General features: G+C 43.5%; 1 protein-coding gene across 2 annotated transcripts in view; it reads right to left on the reverse strand.

Moving 5' to 3' along the window:
* The window catches only part of LOC115203814 (electrogenic sodium bicarbonate cotransporter 1), a 73,885-nt gene that overhangs the window by 15,819 nt on the left and 39,038 nt on the right, over positions 1 to 19,028 (reverse strand). For both annotated transcript variants that reach the window (XM_029768833.1, XM_029768834.1), the window contains exons 8-16: positions 18,711 to 18,868; positions 18,073 to 18,160; positions 16,298 to 16,452; positions 15,945 to 16,073; positions 15,295 to 15,469; positions 6,552 to 6,685; positions 4,689 to 4,963; positions 2,975 to 3,030; positions 2,431 to 2,616 (exon numbers count right to left, since the gene is read on the reverse strand). In XM_029768833.1, coding sequence (XP_029624693.1) covers positions 2,431 to 2,616; positions 2,975 to 3,030; positions 4,689 to 4,963; positions 6,552 to 6,685; positions 15,295 to 15,469; positions 15,945 to 16,073; positions 16,298 to 16,452; positions 18,073 to 18,160; positions 18,711 to 18,868 — 1,356 coding nt within the window. The remainder of the gene's footprint in view (positions 1 to 2,430; positions 2,617 to 2,974; positions 3,031 to 4,688; positions 4,964 to 6,551; positions 6,686 to 15,294; positions 15,470 to 15,944; positions 16,074 to 16,297; positions 16,453 to 18,072; positions 18,161 to 18,710; positions 18,869 to 19,028) is intronic.

Below are 19,028 nucleotides of genomic sequence, written 5' to 3' on the forward strand. Positions count from 1 at the left end.
ACGGTCCTGCCTAGGGTCCGGGCCAGCAATGCAGGACAATGAGACAGATAAAGCAGTTGACAGAGTGAGTAGTGAGGAGCAGGGTAAAGTGAGCCTTGCTCTGGGCCTGTATTTAAAAAAAAGTGCTGATTTAATCATTATGATCTGCCAAAATAAACACTCCTACTCTAAGGCCCCGGAGTCTAGAGAGGACTCTTGGCTGTCTTAACACTACTAATGTAATGACTGTGTGTGAATGAATGAGGACAAGAGGATGGGGCCCTCCTCCACTGGGAAACACAGAGATGAGTACTGCCCATAGTGTATACCAGGCAGTTCATCCACTGGTGTTTTGTTTATATTTAAGGATACAGATACACTGAAGAGTAAACATCGTGTTAGTGTATGCCCACACTAACACATAGACTTACACTTTAGTACATCCCATTCCTTACAGCACAGCACCTTGCACAGTGTCAGTGGTCGACATCTGACCTTCCTGCTAAGACTCTCATTGACATCTGAGCCTATCGACTAACCTGAGGATGTCACAGCAAGAAGGGGGAGCAAGGGGGTTTATAGTGATTTGCTGTACATCATGATAAGAGTATGTGAGCGGAGCTGGAGCGGAGCGGGCCCAATTTGACTGGAGTGAGGAGCGAGATTCCCAAAGGCTGGAGTATCAGTCTTCTTGCCCACCCCAATTTTGCTCCAGTAGAGCTCACTCGAGCTCAGGGCATGCCTGGCCCAGCATCCATTTGTAGTCTACTTGTGTGCTGCTATAGCCCCTTGCTTTACTCGTTGAGTTTGCTAAATATTTTCATAAAGAAACTGATCAAACACAGGTGCAAAAATCAAGGTGACTAACAAAGATGAGGACCAAGAGCAAGAAAGGGTGATGTAGTGTCCACAACTAAAGAACTATTGTGGAATCTGAAAATACACATATCCCAAAAGCATGGTGGTGTACTTACTACGTGTACATGCTAAAAAAAAGGAACTAAGTGTGTCATTGTAGCAAAGTATTTATAAACTAAAAATCAGATCTCTTAAAAAGTTGTATCTATACAATAATAGACTTTGGCTAAATATGCCTGGCATATTCCTACTTTCAAGGAGCTTTCAGTTTTGTTTGGGTTATTTTGCTTAAAAACGTTTAGGCCTACCTATACAAAAATGTAAAAAAACAACTCTGCATCTCTGCAAGCGCAGATAGGATATTCTCTGCTGCTGGCCTGCTCTCCAGGCGCCATCGCATGAGCTTAAAGCCACACTCTGGCCAAACTCGTGTTTCTAAAAAATGAATTCAAAGGCACTGTAGACTGAGCCTAATAAGGCATTTTTCATTGAATTTGTATTTAATTCTAAGTAAGTCACAGCCATTATGCACAATTTATAGACTAGAATGATTTAATACAACAAAATTGTTGTTTAAATGCCGAGACTTTATGTCCCTACCAGCCTAGTGTCGCACTCGCAAATGCTTCACAATGAATTTCTTTGTAGGTTATAGCCTTGAAATAATTGAAATAATATAGCCTAAATAATTCATTTTTATTCCTTATTAGGCTCCATGTCTTGCTCCTGACCTATTCAGAGTGTTTATATGTTGCTTAATAGTGTAACCTATTTGAAACGATGAACACTTCTTAAATTCACATTTTCATGTTTATTCAAAAATATTTTATTCAAATCATATGGTTTGGTTTCAATATTTCAAAAGCAAATGGTAGATTCAGGTAGTTTACAAAAATAGATGGGTGTTGATTAACTTGTGATTTTAAAGAATGGAGCGAATTCGGCACGGCCTTTATTACTTGTGAGCAGTTTTTAGCAGGGAGGTTGGAACGGATGTGGTGCGCTGGAGTGGTGCGGATGTGGTGCGCTGGAGTGGCGCGCACGCAACGCACCATGAGTGATGAGCAGGATTTCCGACTGCTCACATACTCTGATCATGACACATCGTTATGTACTCAAACCTGCAATAACAGAAGCTCAGTGGATGCTAACTGGGTCAAAAGGGTCAGGGCTGTCAGGGGTTTGATTTGTTCATCTGACGACACCGAAGATTTCACCACTGAACCAGACATGGATCATGGAAATTTGCCAAGAAAACATAGAAGGTAATGAAATCCTAGGAAAGTCATACAGTAGGTATATAGGCCTAACTATCATATGACTGCTGTAGAATCAATTCTATCTGTAAATGTATAGAAAGTAACCTGACTGTATTGCCAATATCTGTTCACACCCCGTCCCTGTAATATACAATGTTTTGACGTTTCAATTACATTCCCTTTCCCTTTCTTAAAAAATCAACCAAACTGATCCTAAAACATGATTGGCCGGTGGGACAGTGAAACGAAGACCCTGAAACATGATTGGCCCGATGGGGCTGTCACAACTTTGATCCTGAAACGTGATTGGCGGTCAGGGATGTCAGTCACTCACAGTGGTGGGGAAGAAGCGGCTGAACTTGAACTTCTTGAGACACATGGAGCAGGTGTAGGTCCCCAGGAAAAGGATGAATGACATCAGAGTGACGTCGGGGACGAAGCCGCAGGCTGGACCAATCAGCTCACCACCATACTTCACACACTGTTCCTTGTCGAGAGACGCCCACGTGGCATTTACCGGCTAGGGAGAAAAACAGACACACAAACAGACACACACACACACACACACACACAGACAAAACCATTACATACATCATGAGTCATGAAGAATCTCCTAAATCCCGGGGAAAAACATTTCACGACATAAGTGAAAGAAACACCTTTACTATTGATTTAACTGAAATCAGTTAATGATAGCGTTGTCCATCAACAATTCACTGCATTGTTGATGGATAACACTGTCATAACCTAATTAACCCACACCAGCTCAGACACATTCCTGTCTGAGACACACTCAGAAATATACACTTCCTTCAGACCTCCGTGACTGAAGATGATATGGCTGTCAGAGAAGAAACACTCAAGTGGCTGCTGCTTACCAGATCAGTATCATTTATCCAGGAAGAGACATCACTATAGAGACCTGTCATATTTCCTGGATGGAAACAAACCACAACAAAAACAATGTCAGTGAGGTCTCCACAAAACCACTTTACGAGTTACTTGTCAAACTATAACATGCATTTTCCTTTGAGTTTTAAGCACTAGCCTTTTGTCTGAACTGTCAAAGGAGAGAAGTGATGGTTGACAGGCTCAGTTATATGCAGTGTTACTTAACTCCGAGCCCCTGAGGAACATATCTCCCACCAACCATATACAGTAGTGCTGAGCGATTAGTGCTTTTGATGTCGGTTCAGTTTCGGTTCGAATATAAAAAATAATCAACATTTTTCTCGACTTTTTTGTTATTTAAATTTGTTATTAAATGCATTAGGTGTGTTGAATCCTGAAAACAATACAGAATAAAAGTCCCATGATGGTAGTGACTGACCATTACTGCTTATCACTTATTAACCATAATTTATTCACATTACTTTAATAAAATATATTATATTTTTGTATGTTACATTTGTTTTATTTTATGACTTTATTATTTAATTCCAAGTCATCATCTCATCTCTATCGAGCTGCTGCCTATGCTGTCTGACAAAATCACTATTTTAGTAGTTCTTCAAAGTAAATAAGGCATACTTTTATGACTGCTGAATACCAACAATCACTTAGATTATGTATTTTCAGTTGGAGATACTTTGCGAAGCAATTACTCTCTATCCCTCTCGATCACGTGTCTTCTGTCTCTTATCTCCCTCTCTGTATCTGCTCCACACAGACCAAACTGTTCGCTGCTCTGGCACCCCAATGGTGGAACAAGCTCCCTCACGACGCCAGGAGAGCGGAGTCAATCACCACCTTCCGGAGACACCTGAAACCCCACCTCTTTAAGGAATACCTGGGATAGGATAAAGTAATCCTTCTAACCCCCCCCCCCCCTTAAAAGATTTAGATGCACTATTGTAAAGTGGTTGTTCCACTGGATATCATAAGGTGAATGCACCAATTTGTAAGTCGCTCTGGATAAGAGCGTCTGCTAAATGACTTAAATGTAATGTAAATGCAAACAAGTAGGCTCGCAATGGATCATGGTCATTGTAGTTAATTAACACGTTTTCTGCGCTAAACTATGTTGAATATTGGCCTGTTGGAAACTATAATTCCCTACTACATCGTACAGTTCTGGTTTGATCTGATTTATCTCTAGAGAAACTGCGCATTGAACTCACAGAAAAAAATAACTAAATGGAATTCAAATAATTTAACCAATTTTGGTCAATTAGTTGTTTAAAAAAAGCAAAAAATAACAGACATTTTGGTTAATCGCTCAGCACTACAACCATAGAAATCTGCCAAGTCACTCACTAAACAGGACCTGGTAAAACTGTTGAGAGAGTACACAGTGATATCTCTTAAGTGGATACATACTTGGACCATATAATTATAATCAGTTTAAATATTCTGGGAAATTGTTTTCTGAGCTATAGGGATGTCAATGGGACGTGAGATCACCGACTCAAAGCTAGAGTAACACTGGCCAAACCACAGAATCAGAAAGGGATTATATATAAATGGGTCAAACCCTCTTCGGTAGCTACACCCTTGTTGTCACCTGGATCATCATTATTAGCACCTTCTGATCGGATTGGTTTAAACTACACAACAGCCAATGAGCTGTGAGCACAGTGCTGATCAGCATACCGTCGTCCGGTAGGGGCATGCAGCGGCAGTCGTACGTTGTGACGTAGTTAGGGTCGTAGTCAGCGTTGATGGGGTTGTAGTGGGCTAGCTTCAGCATCTTCTTGAAGGCATCGTAGATGAAGATGAATGAGATGAGGGATGAAAAGCCCTCCTCCGTGAAGCGGGTGAAGTACTGGACCAGGAAGCTGGCATCTGTGGCAACCAGCACCAGGCAAAAGAAAGCTGACCACAGGCCGATCCACAGCCGGAATTCCAGGTAGTCAAAGTCATTGTCTCTGGAGGGAGAGAGAGAGGGATGGTACAACCATGGTTAGTTAATGTAAGAGTAGGCCAATCCACAACCAGAACTCCAGGTAGTCAAAGTCAATGTCTCTGTAGAGGGAAAGGTGGGAGAGATGGTAGCATATTAATATATTAACCTTTATCTAAAAAGGAAGTCCCTTCTAAGTCACTTGGCCATTCCTATCCCAAATCGATGCTTTGCACAGCATGTACAGTATGTGTGTTTTGTGTGTATCAGAGACAGGCAGAATGATGGACAGAGGCTGTAAGGCCTGCAAACAACACCACTGACTGAGGAGTCACTGAACCCAGTCGTGAAAACAGTGGAAGGGCATGGCGGCTTCAACTCAGACCCTAGCCGTGGAAACATGGCGCCGTCAGCTCAGCTTTGGTAGTCTCCATTCACGTTATGACATTGAATGAATGTGAATTATTCATAACGGAACATAACCACTCCAGTGTTCTCTGTAATGTAATGCTAGGATATGGCCTTCTCTCTGGCATGGCAAGGAGAAGGGGAAAAAAGAGCGGAGAAAGAGAAGAGAATTTTGATCTGGTCTGCCCCGTGTGGGAGCAGGTCTAGACCGGGGTCACATGACCCCATTCAGTGGAGGAAATAGGAAGTAGCGAGCAGGACGCAGCGGGAAATGAAAGGACAATCGGCCTGGCAACGGGACCGCAGGCAGTTTGTTTGTTATTGTGAATAAATCGAGGGACTATTTGTTCCAGAGAATCAGATAGATACAAAAACTTGAGCCCAAAACAATGTGGCCAACCTCTGACTGGAGATGAAATTCATATTGTTTATGTCTATCGTGAGTATTATTTGTATTTTAGTTTTACTTGTTTTATATTGAAGGATACACAGAACCTGTGTAAATAGAAAAGCAATACGCAGCTGTTGCCAGAAGGAGAACTAAACACATTCACATGGTGAATTAGATTGGGGTTTGGGTTTTTAGTGGGCACCATGGTACCCTTGAGCCAGTACCACATACCACTGGTAATCCTCACAACAACAGTCCAACTCTGAAAACAAATACTGGAGCAAAGCAAAACATCCCTAGGGCCATTATTGTTGCTAATTTGTTTTACTTCTATTGAATTCTCTCAGACATATTTCCCCAGTCATAGGAGGTCATTTAAATATGAGAGAGAGAAACAAACGACTGGTGGTGGTAAGTTGCCAGCCTACTTACTGAGGTAAAATATGAGTTGAATTCATTAGTTCCCAGTCTAGTGGATTTGTTTGTGGCAGAGGTACATCTTAATTCCTTTAATGATTTTGACAGCTTTATGGGGTTATATAGTATAGTAGTATAGTACACCCTTTTGGCTTCCACAATCTTCTAAGCCTCATTCCTGAGCCCTTTATATAAAAGGAAGGCCTTATTCCTTCATTCAATGGCTTCAATGATATCATGATTAAACGAAGGGTTGGCTCTCTGCTTTACTCTAACTTGCCTAATGGGAGCCACAGTGTTAACAACCCGGAGGAACCTACTCTTGAAAGCATCCCCGACGGAGTATCAATATCTGTGGTACTCATAATGCAAGAAAAATAGAGAGGGTGACACATACTTGCTGAAGTTGAAGAGTAGCCTTTCAAACACCAGTACAGGACCGGTGCTGCTGAGGATGGTGAGAGGCTGGCCAGCCAGCAGACAGAATATGGCCCCTGTCACTGCCGTGCCCAGGAAACTTTCCAACACACCCTGGAGGACAGGAGAGGAGAGGGACACAGACGGGCTGATGAGTCAAAGAAACACACATACAGACAGAGATAGAAAAAAAAGAGGCAGATGGAGACGTTTGTCCCAAATCCAGGGAAAGATTAGTCTCCGGGTGGAGTTAGTTAAAGGTCCTAGGTCAAGAACACGGAGTAAACAGCGAGAGTGGCAAAATCCAAACCACTGTTAGATATGTTTAAACCGAGTGGGACTGGACAGGAGAGTGATTGGTGGAGGGCCGAAGGCAGGGTCTGGTTCCAAACTACTGTTCTGGTACCCTACCCTCACAAAAAAAACAAGAGAGCAAAGCTCTTGTCACACTTGGCTTGCCAGGTTACCCATCCACATCGCTCCGGCCAAATGCCACGCCCACTAATGTTCCTTCTCTACAGAGTCTGGATTTGCTTCCTCCCCGACGACTTCTCAAATGTGAACACATTCAAAACGTTCTGATTAGTCCCAGAAACCAAATGGGTTGAGCCAGAGCTGGCCTACACAGATCCTGAATCATGTACTTTGGACATCAGCCCAAACGACTTCTAGGATAGGAGGTTCAGACTGATGCATGGAGCGATCGATAGAGCAGCAAAATTCAATTCAGGATGAGCTGTATAGGGCCATAAGCAAACAAGATAATGCACATCCAGAGGTGGCACTCCTAGTGCCTGGTGATTTTAATGCAGGGAAAAGTCTAACCTCATTTTTACCAGCATGTCACCTGTGTAACAATAAGGGAAAACAACTCTAGATCACCTTTACTCCACACAAAGAAGCACATACAGTGAGGGGAAAAAGTATTTGATCCCCTGCTGATTTTGTACGTTTGCCCACTAACAAAGAAATGATTAGTCTATAATTTTAATGGTAGGTTTATTTGAACAGTGAGAGACAGAATAACAACAAAAAAATCCAGAAAAACGCATGTCAAAAATGTTATAAAATGATTTGCATTTTAATGAGGGAAATAAGTATTTGACCCCCTCTCAATCAGAAACAATGTCTGGCTCCCAGGTGTCTTTTATACAGGTAACGAGCTGAGATTAGGAGCACACTCTTAAAAAGTCCATGCAACTTATAAGTCGCTCTGGATAAGAGCGTCTGCTAAATGACTTAAATGTAAATGTAAAATTATGAAGTCCATGCAACTCATTATGCGACTTGTTAAGCACATTTTTACTCCTGAACTCATTTAGGTTTGCAATAACAAATACTTTTTGACACAAGACATTTCAGCTTTTCCTTTTTAAATAATTTGTAAATATTTCTAAAAACATAATTCCACTTTAACATTATGGGGGGTACTGTGTGTATGCCAGTGACACAAAAATCTCAGTTTAATAAATGTTTAAATCAGCTGTAACACAACAAAATGTGAAAGAAGATCAGGGGTGTGAATACTTTCTGAAGGCACTGTAGTCCCCTCCAAGCTCATTACTGAGCTCAGGACCCTGAGACTGAACACCTCCCGCTACAACTGAATCCTGTACTTCCTGACAGGCCGCCCCCAGATGTTGAGGGTAGGCAATAACACATCCGCCACGCTAATCCCCAGGACGGGGGCCCCTCAGGGGTGCATGCTTAGCTCCTTCCTGTACTCCCTGTTCACCTACGACTTTGTGCATGACTTCAACACCATCATTAAGTTTGCTGATGGCACGACGGTGGTTGGCCTTATCACCAACGACGATGACAATTGAGCTGATTGTGAACTACAGGAAAAGGAGAGCCGAGCACACCTCCATCTGCATCAAAGGGGCTGTAGTGGAACAGGTTGAGAGTTTCAAGTTCCTCCGTGACCACATCACTAAGGATTTATCATGGTCCACACACACCAACAATGTTGTGAATAAGGCACAACAATGCCTCTTCCCCTCAGGATGCTGAAAAGATTTGGCATGGGCCCTCAGACCCTCAAAAAGTTCAACAGCAACACCAATGAGAGTATCTTGACTAGCTGCATAAACGCTTGGCATGGCAACTGCTTGGCATCCAACCGCAAGACACTACAGAGGGTAGTGTGTACGGCCTAGTACATCACTAGTGCCGAGTTCCCTGCAATCCAGGACCTCTATACCAGGCAGTGTCAGAGGAAGGTCCTACAAATTGTCAAATACTCCAGCCATCCAAATCATAGACTGTTACCACTCTCTGCTACCACACGGAAAGCGGTAACAATGCACCAAGTTTGGAACCAACAGGACCCTGAACATCTTCTATCTCCAAGCCATAAGACTGCTAAATAGTTAGTTAAAAAGTTCTAACCAATAGCAACCCGGATTATCTGCATTGACCCTTTTTGCACTAACTCTTTTGACGCATCACATACAACGAGAGCCAAGATGGCCGCCATCAATAAAAGACAATACTGTGGAGCTGTCTTCATCGACCTGGCCAAGGCTTTTGACTCTGTCAATCACTACATTCTTATCGGCAGACTCAACAGCCTTGGTTTCTCAAACTGACTGCCTCGCCTGGTTCACCAACTACTTCTCAGATAGAGTTCAGTGTGTCAAATCGGAGGGCCTGTTGTCCGGACCTCTGACAGCCTCTATGGGGTTGCCACAGGGTTAAATTCTCGGGCCGACTCTCTTCTCTGTATACATCAATGATGTCGCTCTTGCTGCTGGTGATTCTCTGATCCACCTCTACGCAGACCACACCATTCTGTATACTTCTGGCCCTTCTTTGGACACTCTGTTAACTAACCTCAAGACGAGCTTCAATTCCATACAACTCTCCTTCCGTGGCCTCCAACTGCTCTTAAATGCTAGTAAAACTAAATGCATGCTCTTCAACCGACCGCTGCCCACACCTGCCCGCCCGTCCAGCATCACTACTCTGGACGGTTCTGACTTAGAATATGTGGGCAACTACAAATACCTAGGTGTCTGGTTAGACTGTAAATTCTCCTTCCAGACTCCAGTCCAAAATTAAATCTAGAATCGGCTTCCTATTTCGCAACAAAGCATCCTTCACTCATGCCACCAAACATACCCTCGTAAAACTGACTATCCTACCGATCCTCGACTTCGGCGATGTCATTTACAAAATAGCCTCCAACACTATACTCAACAAATTGGATGCAGTCTATCACAGTGCCATCCATTTTGTCACCAAAGGCCCATATACTACCCACCACTGCGACATGTATGCTCTCATAGGCCCTCGCTACATATTTGTTGCCAAACCCACTGGCTCCAGGTCATCTATAAGTCTTTACTAGGTAAAGTCCCGCCTTATCTCAGCTCACTGGTCTCCATAGCAGCACCCACCCCTAGTACGCTCTCCAGCAGGTATATTTCACTGGTCACCCCCAAAGCCAATTCCTCCTTTGACCGCCTTTCCTTCCAGTTCTCTGCTGCCAATGACTGGAACGAACTGCAAAAATCACTGAAGCTGGAGACTCATATCTCCCTCACTAACTTTAAGCACCAGCTGTCAGAGCAGCTCACAGATCACTGCACCTATACATAGCCCATCTGTAAATAGCCCATCCAACTACCTCATCCCTATACTGTTATTTATTTTATTTATTTTCCTCCTTTGCACCCCAGTATCTCTACTTGCACATTCATCTTCTGCACATCTATCACTCCAGTATTTAATTGCTATTGTCACGCACTGGCCATAGAGAGGGTTTTGTTCTCTATTTTGGTTAGGCCAGGGTGTGACTAGGGTGGGCGTTCTATGTTCCTTTTTCTATTTCTTTGTTTTGGGCCGAGTATGGTTCCTAATCAGAGGCAGCTGTCTATCGTTGTCTCTGATTAGGAATCATACTTAGGCAGCCTTTTCCCACCTGTGCTTTGTGGGATCTTGTGTTTGTGTAGCTGCCTGTGAGCAGCCCAGAACGTCACGCTTCATTTTTGTCTGTATTGTTTTGGTGAGTTTCATATTTATTAAACATGTGGAACTCTAAGTACGCTGCGCCTTGGTCTACTCCTTTAGACGATCATGACAACTATATTGTAATTATTTTGCCACTAGGGCCTATTTATTGCCTTTCCTCCCTTATCCTACCTCATTTGCACACACTGTATATAGACTTTTTCTATTGTATTATTGACTGTATGTTGTTTATTCCATGTGTAACTCTGTTATGTGTCGAACTGCTTTGCTTTATCTTGGCCAGGTCACAGTTGTAAATGTGAACTTGTTCTCAACTAGCCTACCTGGTTAAATAAAGGTGAAATAAAAAATTAAATCAAACAATGCTGCTACCATTTATTATCTATCCTGTTGCCTAGTCACTTTATCCCTATATCTACCGCAATGACTGTGTACCCCTGCACATCAACTCTGTACTGGTACCCTGTGTATTCAGTGCATTAGGAAAGTATTCAGTTGACTTGTTTGTTATATTACAGCTTTATTCTAAAATGTATTAAATTGTTTTTTCCTGATGAATCTACACACAATACCCCATAATGACAAAGCAAAATGGGTAGTTGGTGAAGCACCTTTGGCAGCGATTACAGCCTCAAGTTTGCTTGGGTATGACACTACAAGCTTGGCACACCAGTAATTGGGGAGTTTCTCCCATTCCTCTCTGCAGATCCTCTCAAGCTCTGTCAGGTTGGATGGGGAGCGTTGCTGCACAGCTATTTTTCAGGTCAATCCAGAGATGTTTGATCGGGTTCAAATCCGGGCTTTAGGTGCTTTTGGCAAACTCCAAGCGGGCTGTCATGTGCCTTTTACTCAGGAGTGGCTTCTGTCTGGCCACTGTCATTAAGGTCTGATTGGTGGAATGCTGCAGAAATGGTTGTCCTTCTAGAAGGTTCTCCCATCTCCACAGAAGAACTCTAGAGCTCTGTCAGAGTGGCCATCGGTTTCTTGGTCATATTTCGGACCAAGGCCCTTCTCCCCCGATTGCTCAGTTTTTAAAGTCACCATTGATGAGGAATGGAAACAGGATGCACCTGAGCTCAATTTCGAGTCTCATAGCAAAGGGTCTGAATACCTATGTAATTAAGGTATTTCTGTTTTTTTTAGTTTTAATACATTTGCAAAATGTATTAAAAATCTAAACCTGTTTTCGCTTTGTCATTATGGGGTATTGTGTGTAGATTGCAAAATATATACACTGCTCAAAAAAATAAAGGGAACACTTAAACAACACAATGTAACTCCAAGTCAATCACACTTCTGTGAAATCAAACTGTCCACTTAGGAAGCAACACTGATAGACAATACATTTCACATGCTGTTGTGCAAATGGAATAGACAACAGGTGGAAATTATAGGCAATTAGCAAGACACCCCCAATAAAGGAGTGGTTCTGCAGGTGGGGACCACAGACCACTTCTCAGTTCCTATGCTTCCTGGCTGATGTTTTGGTCACTTTTGAATGCTGGCGGTGCTTTCACTCTAGTGGTAGCATGAGACGGAGTCTACAACCCACACAAGTGGCTCAGGTAGTGCAGCTCATCCAGGAACTACAAGTTTGGCACACCAGTAATTGGGGAGTTTTTCCCATTCCTCTCTGCAGTGCTTCCTGGCACATCAATGCGAGCTGTGGCAAGAAGGTTTGCTGTGTCTGTCAGCGTAGTGTCCAGAGCATGGAGGGGCTACCAGGAGACAGGCCAGTACATCAGGAGACGTGTAGGAGGGCAACAACCCAGCAGCAGGACCGCTACCTCCGCCTTTGTGCAAGGAGGAGCAGAAGGAGCACTGCCAGAGCCCTGTAAAATGACCTCCAGCAGGCCACAAATGTGCATGTGTCTGCTGAAACGGTCAGAAACAGACTCCATGAGGGCCCGACGTCCACAGGTGGGGGTTGTGCTTACAGCCCAACACCGTGCAGGATGTTTGGCATTTGCCAGAGAACATCAAGATTGGCAAATTCGCCACTGGGCCCTGTGCTCTTCACAGATGAAAGCGGGTTCACACTGAGCACGTGACAGACATGACAGAGTCTGGAGACGCCGTGGAGAACGTTCTGCTGCCTGCAACATCCTCCAGCATGACCGGTTTGGCGGTGGGTCAGTCATGGTGTGGGGTGGCATTTCTTTTGGGGGGCCCTCCATGTGCTCGCCAGAGGTAGCCTGACTGCCATTAGGTACCGAGATGAGATCCTCAGACCCCTTGTGAGACCATATGCTGGTGCGGTTGGCCCTGGGTTCCTCCTAATGCAAGACAATGCTAGACCTCATGTGGCTGGAGTGTGTCAGCAGTTCCTGCAAGAGGAAGGCATTGATGCTATGGACTGGCCCGCCCGTTCCCCAGACCTGAATCCAATTGAGCACATCTGGGACATCATGTCTCGCTCCATCCACCAACGCCACGTTGCACCACAGACTGTCCAGGAGTTGGCAGATGCTTTAGTCCAGGTCTGGGAGGAGATCCCTCAGGAGACCATCCGCCACCTTATCAGGAGCATGCCCAGGCGTTGTAGGGAGGTCATACAGGCATGTGGAGGCCACACACACTACTGAGCCTCATTTTGACTTGTTTTAAGGACATTACATCAAAGTTGGATCAGCCTGTAGTGTGGTTTTCCACTTTAATTTTGAGTGTGACTCCAAATCCACACCTCCATGGGTTGATAAATTGAATTTCCATTGATTATTTTTGTGTGATTTTGTTGTCAGCACATTCAACTATGTAAAGAAAAAAGTATTTAATAAGATTATTTCTTTCATTCAGATCTAGGATGTGTTGTTTAAGTGTTCCCTTTATTTTTTTGAGCAGTATATATATATATATATATATATATATATATATATATATATATATATATATATATATTTAATATTTTTTTGAATAAGGCTGTAACGTAACAAAATGTGGAAAGAGTCAAGGGGTCTGAATACTTTCCAATGTATAGCCAAGTTATCGTTTCTCATTGTGTATTTATTCCTCGTGTTATTATTTTTCATATTAATGATCTTTTTTCTCTCTGCATTGTTGGCAAGCATTTCAGTCTTCACCTGTTGTTTACGAACCATGTGAGAAATGTAATTTCTTTCGACATCATGATATCAATCTGCCGATTCAGCGAATGCTTTATTTCCCCCATCATACAGCTCCAGACATACAAAGAGCTGTTATACAGGCCAATCAGGACAGACAGCCCTGTTCAAGTTCACATTGTGCCATCGTGTGTTTATACTAGCTGTATTTTACACACCATCACAAGGCCTGGGTAGGAGACAATGGACAGATGGGATGCAGGATCAGAGCTACGCTGCCTGGAATGTTGTGCACCGATGCTTGGATAGCTACGGCTTCTTGGAAAAGTCAGAGGTCAGGAGAGGGATTCCCTTCCCCTCCCACACAGTGGAGTGAGGTTGGGGGAGGACGGAGGAGATGGGGCATTGATGAGGCTTGCTGAGTAATCTGGATCTGTTATTTCTAGTGGAGCCAAATCCCCTGAGGCCAGCTCTCCTCGGCTCACGCATGCCTGCCTCGACTGACGTAGCTGAGTAAACTCAACCCCATATACATCTCAATAGATTTGAGTTGTCACTTGGACTACATCAAGTCGGCATCAGTCGATACTTGTAAAAATGTGCATTCTTTAATGCATACATATGTTTGCACTGTATAACTATGTAATTTTTTGGGGGGTTCTGCAATCCGTAGTTTTTGTTAATAAGTTAATTCTATTGGGCCGTGTAAACCACTGTTTCCCAATGGAGAATACAATAGAAGTTGGGCTCCGTAGTTTTTTAAAATGGCATTCTATATATGCCCTGCTAAAGCAAAAAAATCTGCCGTGCAATGAAGGGGCTGCTTCTTTTCCGGTTACAAACGGCTTCCTTGGTGGTGGTTGTATAAAATGCTATTTTTATCCAAAACTACAGCATCCAAAGCAAACAACATAGCTATACAGTCCAAACATAGGTACAAGGTACGCGTACATTTTTGTTACATTTTTACAAGTATCGACAGATACCGACTCGATATTGTCGGCGATGCACTCCGCCAAAACTCATCGCAGCTGAACTCCATTGAGATGTTGCAACTCAACTCCATTGAGATGCTCAGTATACGGAGTTGCGTTTACTCAGCTACGACTGATGCAGCTTGCATTAGTGTGTGGTGGTAGTGGTGTGGGGGAGGTGGGGGGTTGTGTGTGTGTGTGTGTTTAGTTGTACTCTCCCCAACTCTCCCACTTCATACTCTAACAGTCAACAAGCCGTCTGCATATCTACAGTAAACCAGATCATCCTAGCCAGCAATATACACACACCTGTCTTGGCATATGCCCTGAAAACACAGTTAGTGGCAACTGCACAAGTAGAGCAGGGCGCTGTGTCCCAGGTCAGGTTAATTCAACTATAGCCTACATTACAAGATGAGCTATAAGGAGATGTAAAGCAATTTAGATGTAGAAGTTGAGCATTTGCCATGACGGTACTATGACAAGGAGTTTTCCTGACCACGTGACCTGACCAAGAAACTCTTGAGTCACAGTTATATGCTACAACTATGGCCCTGTTGAGGTCACAAGCCAATATCCTGTCCCTCATTACGAATTATTAATATAGTATTTGCCAATGCTTAAATCCAGTTATGCTTATGCAAAAAAATATATCTAATAAATATTTCAACTGATTCTGTTTCACAAAGACATATAAACAGGTGGGGCTCACCTGCATGTTTTCTGTAGCATCTCCTAGCAACCCTCCGAAGGTGATTGCATTGGTTACGGTGCCCAGGTAGATGAACAAGATGGCGGACAACGACTGGATGTGAATGGCGTCGTAGAAATCACTGGCGAAAAACGGCAGCTTCCGCTTGATGTCCAGAATGAGGCCGCCGCAAAATCTTAACAATGAAAATGTGACAGTAAAACGTTACATTTATGCCACAAACTCTTTGTTATTGGCAAAGGATTTAAAGACGTAGCCTCGTAAAAGGAGACGGATCGCTACGATCCCCATTCTGTTTTGGTCAGCGTAGCTACTGAATCTGTCTGGTTTGCGAGATAACTAAAGATGCTGTCTCATCACAAATCAGTGTCTGGCACATAGAGTAACTAAAAGGCAATGGTAAATAGTGCCTTGCTTATGCCACACACCTGAGGTGTAATTTCCTGGAATTCCTAAGTAAACTTGCGTGAAGTTACAGTGCAATAGTAAATAGCTTTGCATTCTGATTTCAGTGAGAGTTGAGGCCCTGCCGAGTGACATTCTATCAATGTACTACATGTTGGCATTGGCAGTTGAAGACTGCTCTGTCATTCAAGACTACACCACATCGTATGGCTTAGGCTAGTAGTATTGAGCAGTGTCGTCCTTACTTCCCAGTGTTCATGAGCTCTTCTCCGACATGTCCATGTCCGCCTCCTCCCTGACCCCCGTCATGTCCCGGTGTGTCCCCGTTCATCTGGGGCCCATCCCCTCCACCCCCAGCATTATACTGGTTCTTCCTATACAGACAGACAGAATAGGTTAACCCACAGACATCACTCTCCAACACACATCTGATTGTTTGTGGTCCACCATGAGTGCCCAGTTTAGAGGAAAGAGAGGGAATACTCCGGGTCACTTTTAAAAAGAAACATGCACAATTTAAGTAATTTCCAGGAACTAGGAACATTTACAGAATTGTTTAACCCTTCTAGGACCAGAGGTGTGTGTGGCAGTGCTGTACCTCTTGTCAGACGAGGGCAGGGACTTGGGAGGTTCTATCCTGATGTCGGGGTCCCACTCCCCAGGGGGTAGGACAATGACCTCATCCAGGAACTCCTCGATGCCCGCAAGCAGGTCCTGTCTGTCCTTGGCCTTGTAGGCAATGTCATGGAACACCTGACCACAACACAACAGATGAGGAATCATATTAACATCAACAGCAGCACACAACCAAACATTTCTTGTTTCACACTTGTCTCTTCCTCATATTGTGACCTGAGTAATTGGATCCTAATCATTATCATCTATTTCTATGTAAAGACTTACAGTATCCCATCTATTTAATCCATAATCTCTTAATAATAGTATATATATATGCCAATTAGCAGACACTTTTATCCAAAGCAACTTACAGTCATGCATGCATACATTTTAAGTACAGGTGGTACAGTGTTGCGAACCTACTATACTGGCATTACAAGCACCATGCTCTACCAACTGAGCTACAGAGGACCACCAGGAGCTCTTATTGCACTGAGAGTATCACTGTAAATCTCAGGCACAGAGTATTGGGCCACTCAGGCCAGGGCAGGGCAGATCACTCCATACAGGATTTCCCCAGGTGTTTAACCCAAAAGGCTCAGCCCTTTCTGTTTCCATCTACAAGGGCCGGCACCCGTGTCTCACTGGGGCATGGCTCCGGCGGACCAGCTCTCACTTGGGGCCAAAGACACGCCACTGGTACTTTCAGCTTTAACAGCTTCTCAGAAAGCAACTGTTTTGATTATGCAGGGGTTGTCGATTCTGCTCTTCACAAGTCCTCACTGACAGCCCTAGCTAGGCAAACACAACTTCCCTAGTATAACTTCCCTGGTACAGTATACACTAAGTGAAACACTGGTGTTACAGTCAAAAAGCAGCATCAGACCCACAGTCAGATAAAGATCTCTATGGGACTGAGCGTTCACAGGGAAGCTGAGGTTTTGGTTAAACTGTAACTTGAGGATATCCTGAGGAAAAAAAGGGGGTGTGGGGAATATGAGAGTCAGGTGCAATATGGGTAATCGGAGGGAGAGGAGTGTTTGTATTTGTATTGTATTTACTTCTTGCACATCTATCACTCCAGTGTTAACTTGCTAAATTGTAATTACTTCGCTACTATGGCCTATTTATTGCCTTACCTCCTTACTTCATTTGCACACACTGTATATAGATTTTTCTATTGTGTTATTGACTTTTGCTTATCCCATGTGTAACTCTGTGTTGTTGTTTTTTGTCGCACTGCTTTGCTTTATCTTGGCCAGGTCGCAATTGTAAATGAGAACTTGTTCTCAACTGGCCTACCTGGTTAAATAAAGGTGAAATAAAAAAATAAAAAAAAATCAATGTGGAAGTATAAGGCTAAAATCAAGTCTAACCATACCATGACTTTAATCCCAGATCAACCTTGTAAGCCTTGCCAATTTCATAATTACAACTGTAGGATCCAGAAAGCCTTGTGTAAGACATGACATCTTAGTTTCCTAGACTACACCGTGTTGAGCCATATGCCACCTGGGTGCTATATGTGGCCCTGGAGTCTTCTTTCTGCCTATGTTAATCTCTTAATACTACAGCTGGCCAGACATTTACTAACCATAGGGCAAACACTGCAGCGCAGCAATAGACTCACACTCAGATTAACAAACACAATATACATTCACATGGACCAAGTCCCTTGAACTCCGGGAAGACTGGACAGTATCAACTCCTTGGTAAATATACAATATAAGCGGGCTGGACACAGTGGTCACGTACCTCATCAGACATGAGGGTGGCGATGGCACGTCCGATCTCATGGTAAGAATTGGCTTTTCCTTTGGGCCCCAGCAGCACGAATAAAAACCTGAAAGGAAATGGAAAAAAAAAGTAGAAGGATATTCAGAAATAGACAGTTAACACAAAGCCCACATTTGGTAAAACAGTGGTCACTAGTGGTTGAACTCTATAAATACAGTACCAATCAGCCTAGAGAGCAGGCCTGGGCAATTCCAGTCTTCAGGGGGCCTGATTGGTGTCACTTTTCCCCCTTCCCTAGCAAACACACCTGATTTAAACTAATTACATTTTTAACTGAAGATCATGATTAGTTGATTATTGGAGTCAGGTGTGTTAGCTGGGGCTGGGGCAAAAGTATTTTTTTACATTTTTTTTACATTTTAGTCATTTTAGCAGACGCTCTTATCCAGAGCGACTTACAGTAGTGAATGCATACATTTCAATTCATACATTTTTTTTTTTCTCGTATGACACCAATCAGGCCCCAGAGGACTGGAATTGCCCAGGCCTGCTCTACAGGCTATGAGATATGTGGTATATTTGGTGGGTTTGTTTAGTTCTGGTGTGATTGTGATTGTGGTGGTGATTGTGGTTGGTGTCAGCGGTCATTAGGGTACCTGGTAGGGACGGGGACCTCTGTCAGAGCTCCCAACATGACAGCCTGCTGCAGACGGACGAACGCCACGAAGGGCGTGTCCAGGAAGTCCACCTCTCCAACCAGGACGTTAGATGCCTCGGCATCACGAGGAAGCTTCTTCATAAACTTATTCTTCAGCTACAGATGGTGAGGGGGGAAGAGAAAGAGAGATTAAGAGAGGGGGGGACAAGAGATAAAGAGAAAGGGGAGAGAAAGACAGAGTTGAACAAAGAGCAAGAGGAGAGAGAGAGAGAGAGCATGAGAAACATAAACATAGAGACAGAAAAAGAGAAAGAAA

This window comes from Salmo trutta, chromosome 12 (genome assembly GCF_901001165.1).
Source record: "Salmo trutta chromosome 12, fSalTru1.1, whole genome shotgun sequence".
Classification (NCBI taxonomy): Eukaryota; Metazoa; Chordata; class Actinopteri; order Salmoniformes; family Salmonidae; genus Salmo; species Salmo trutta.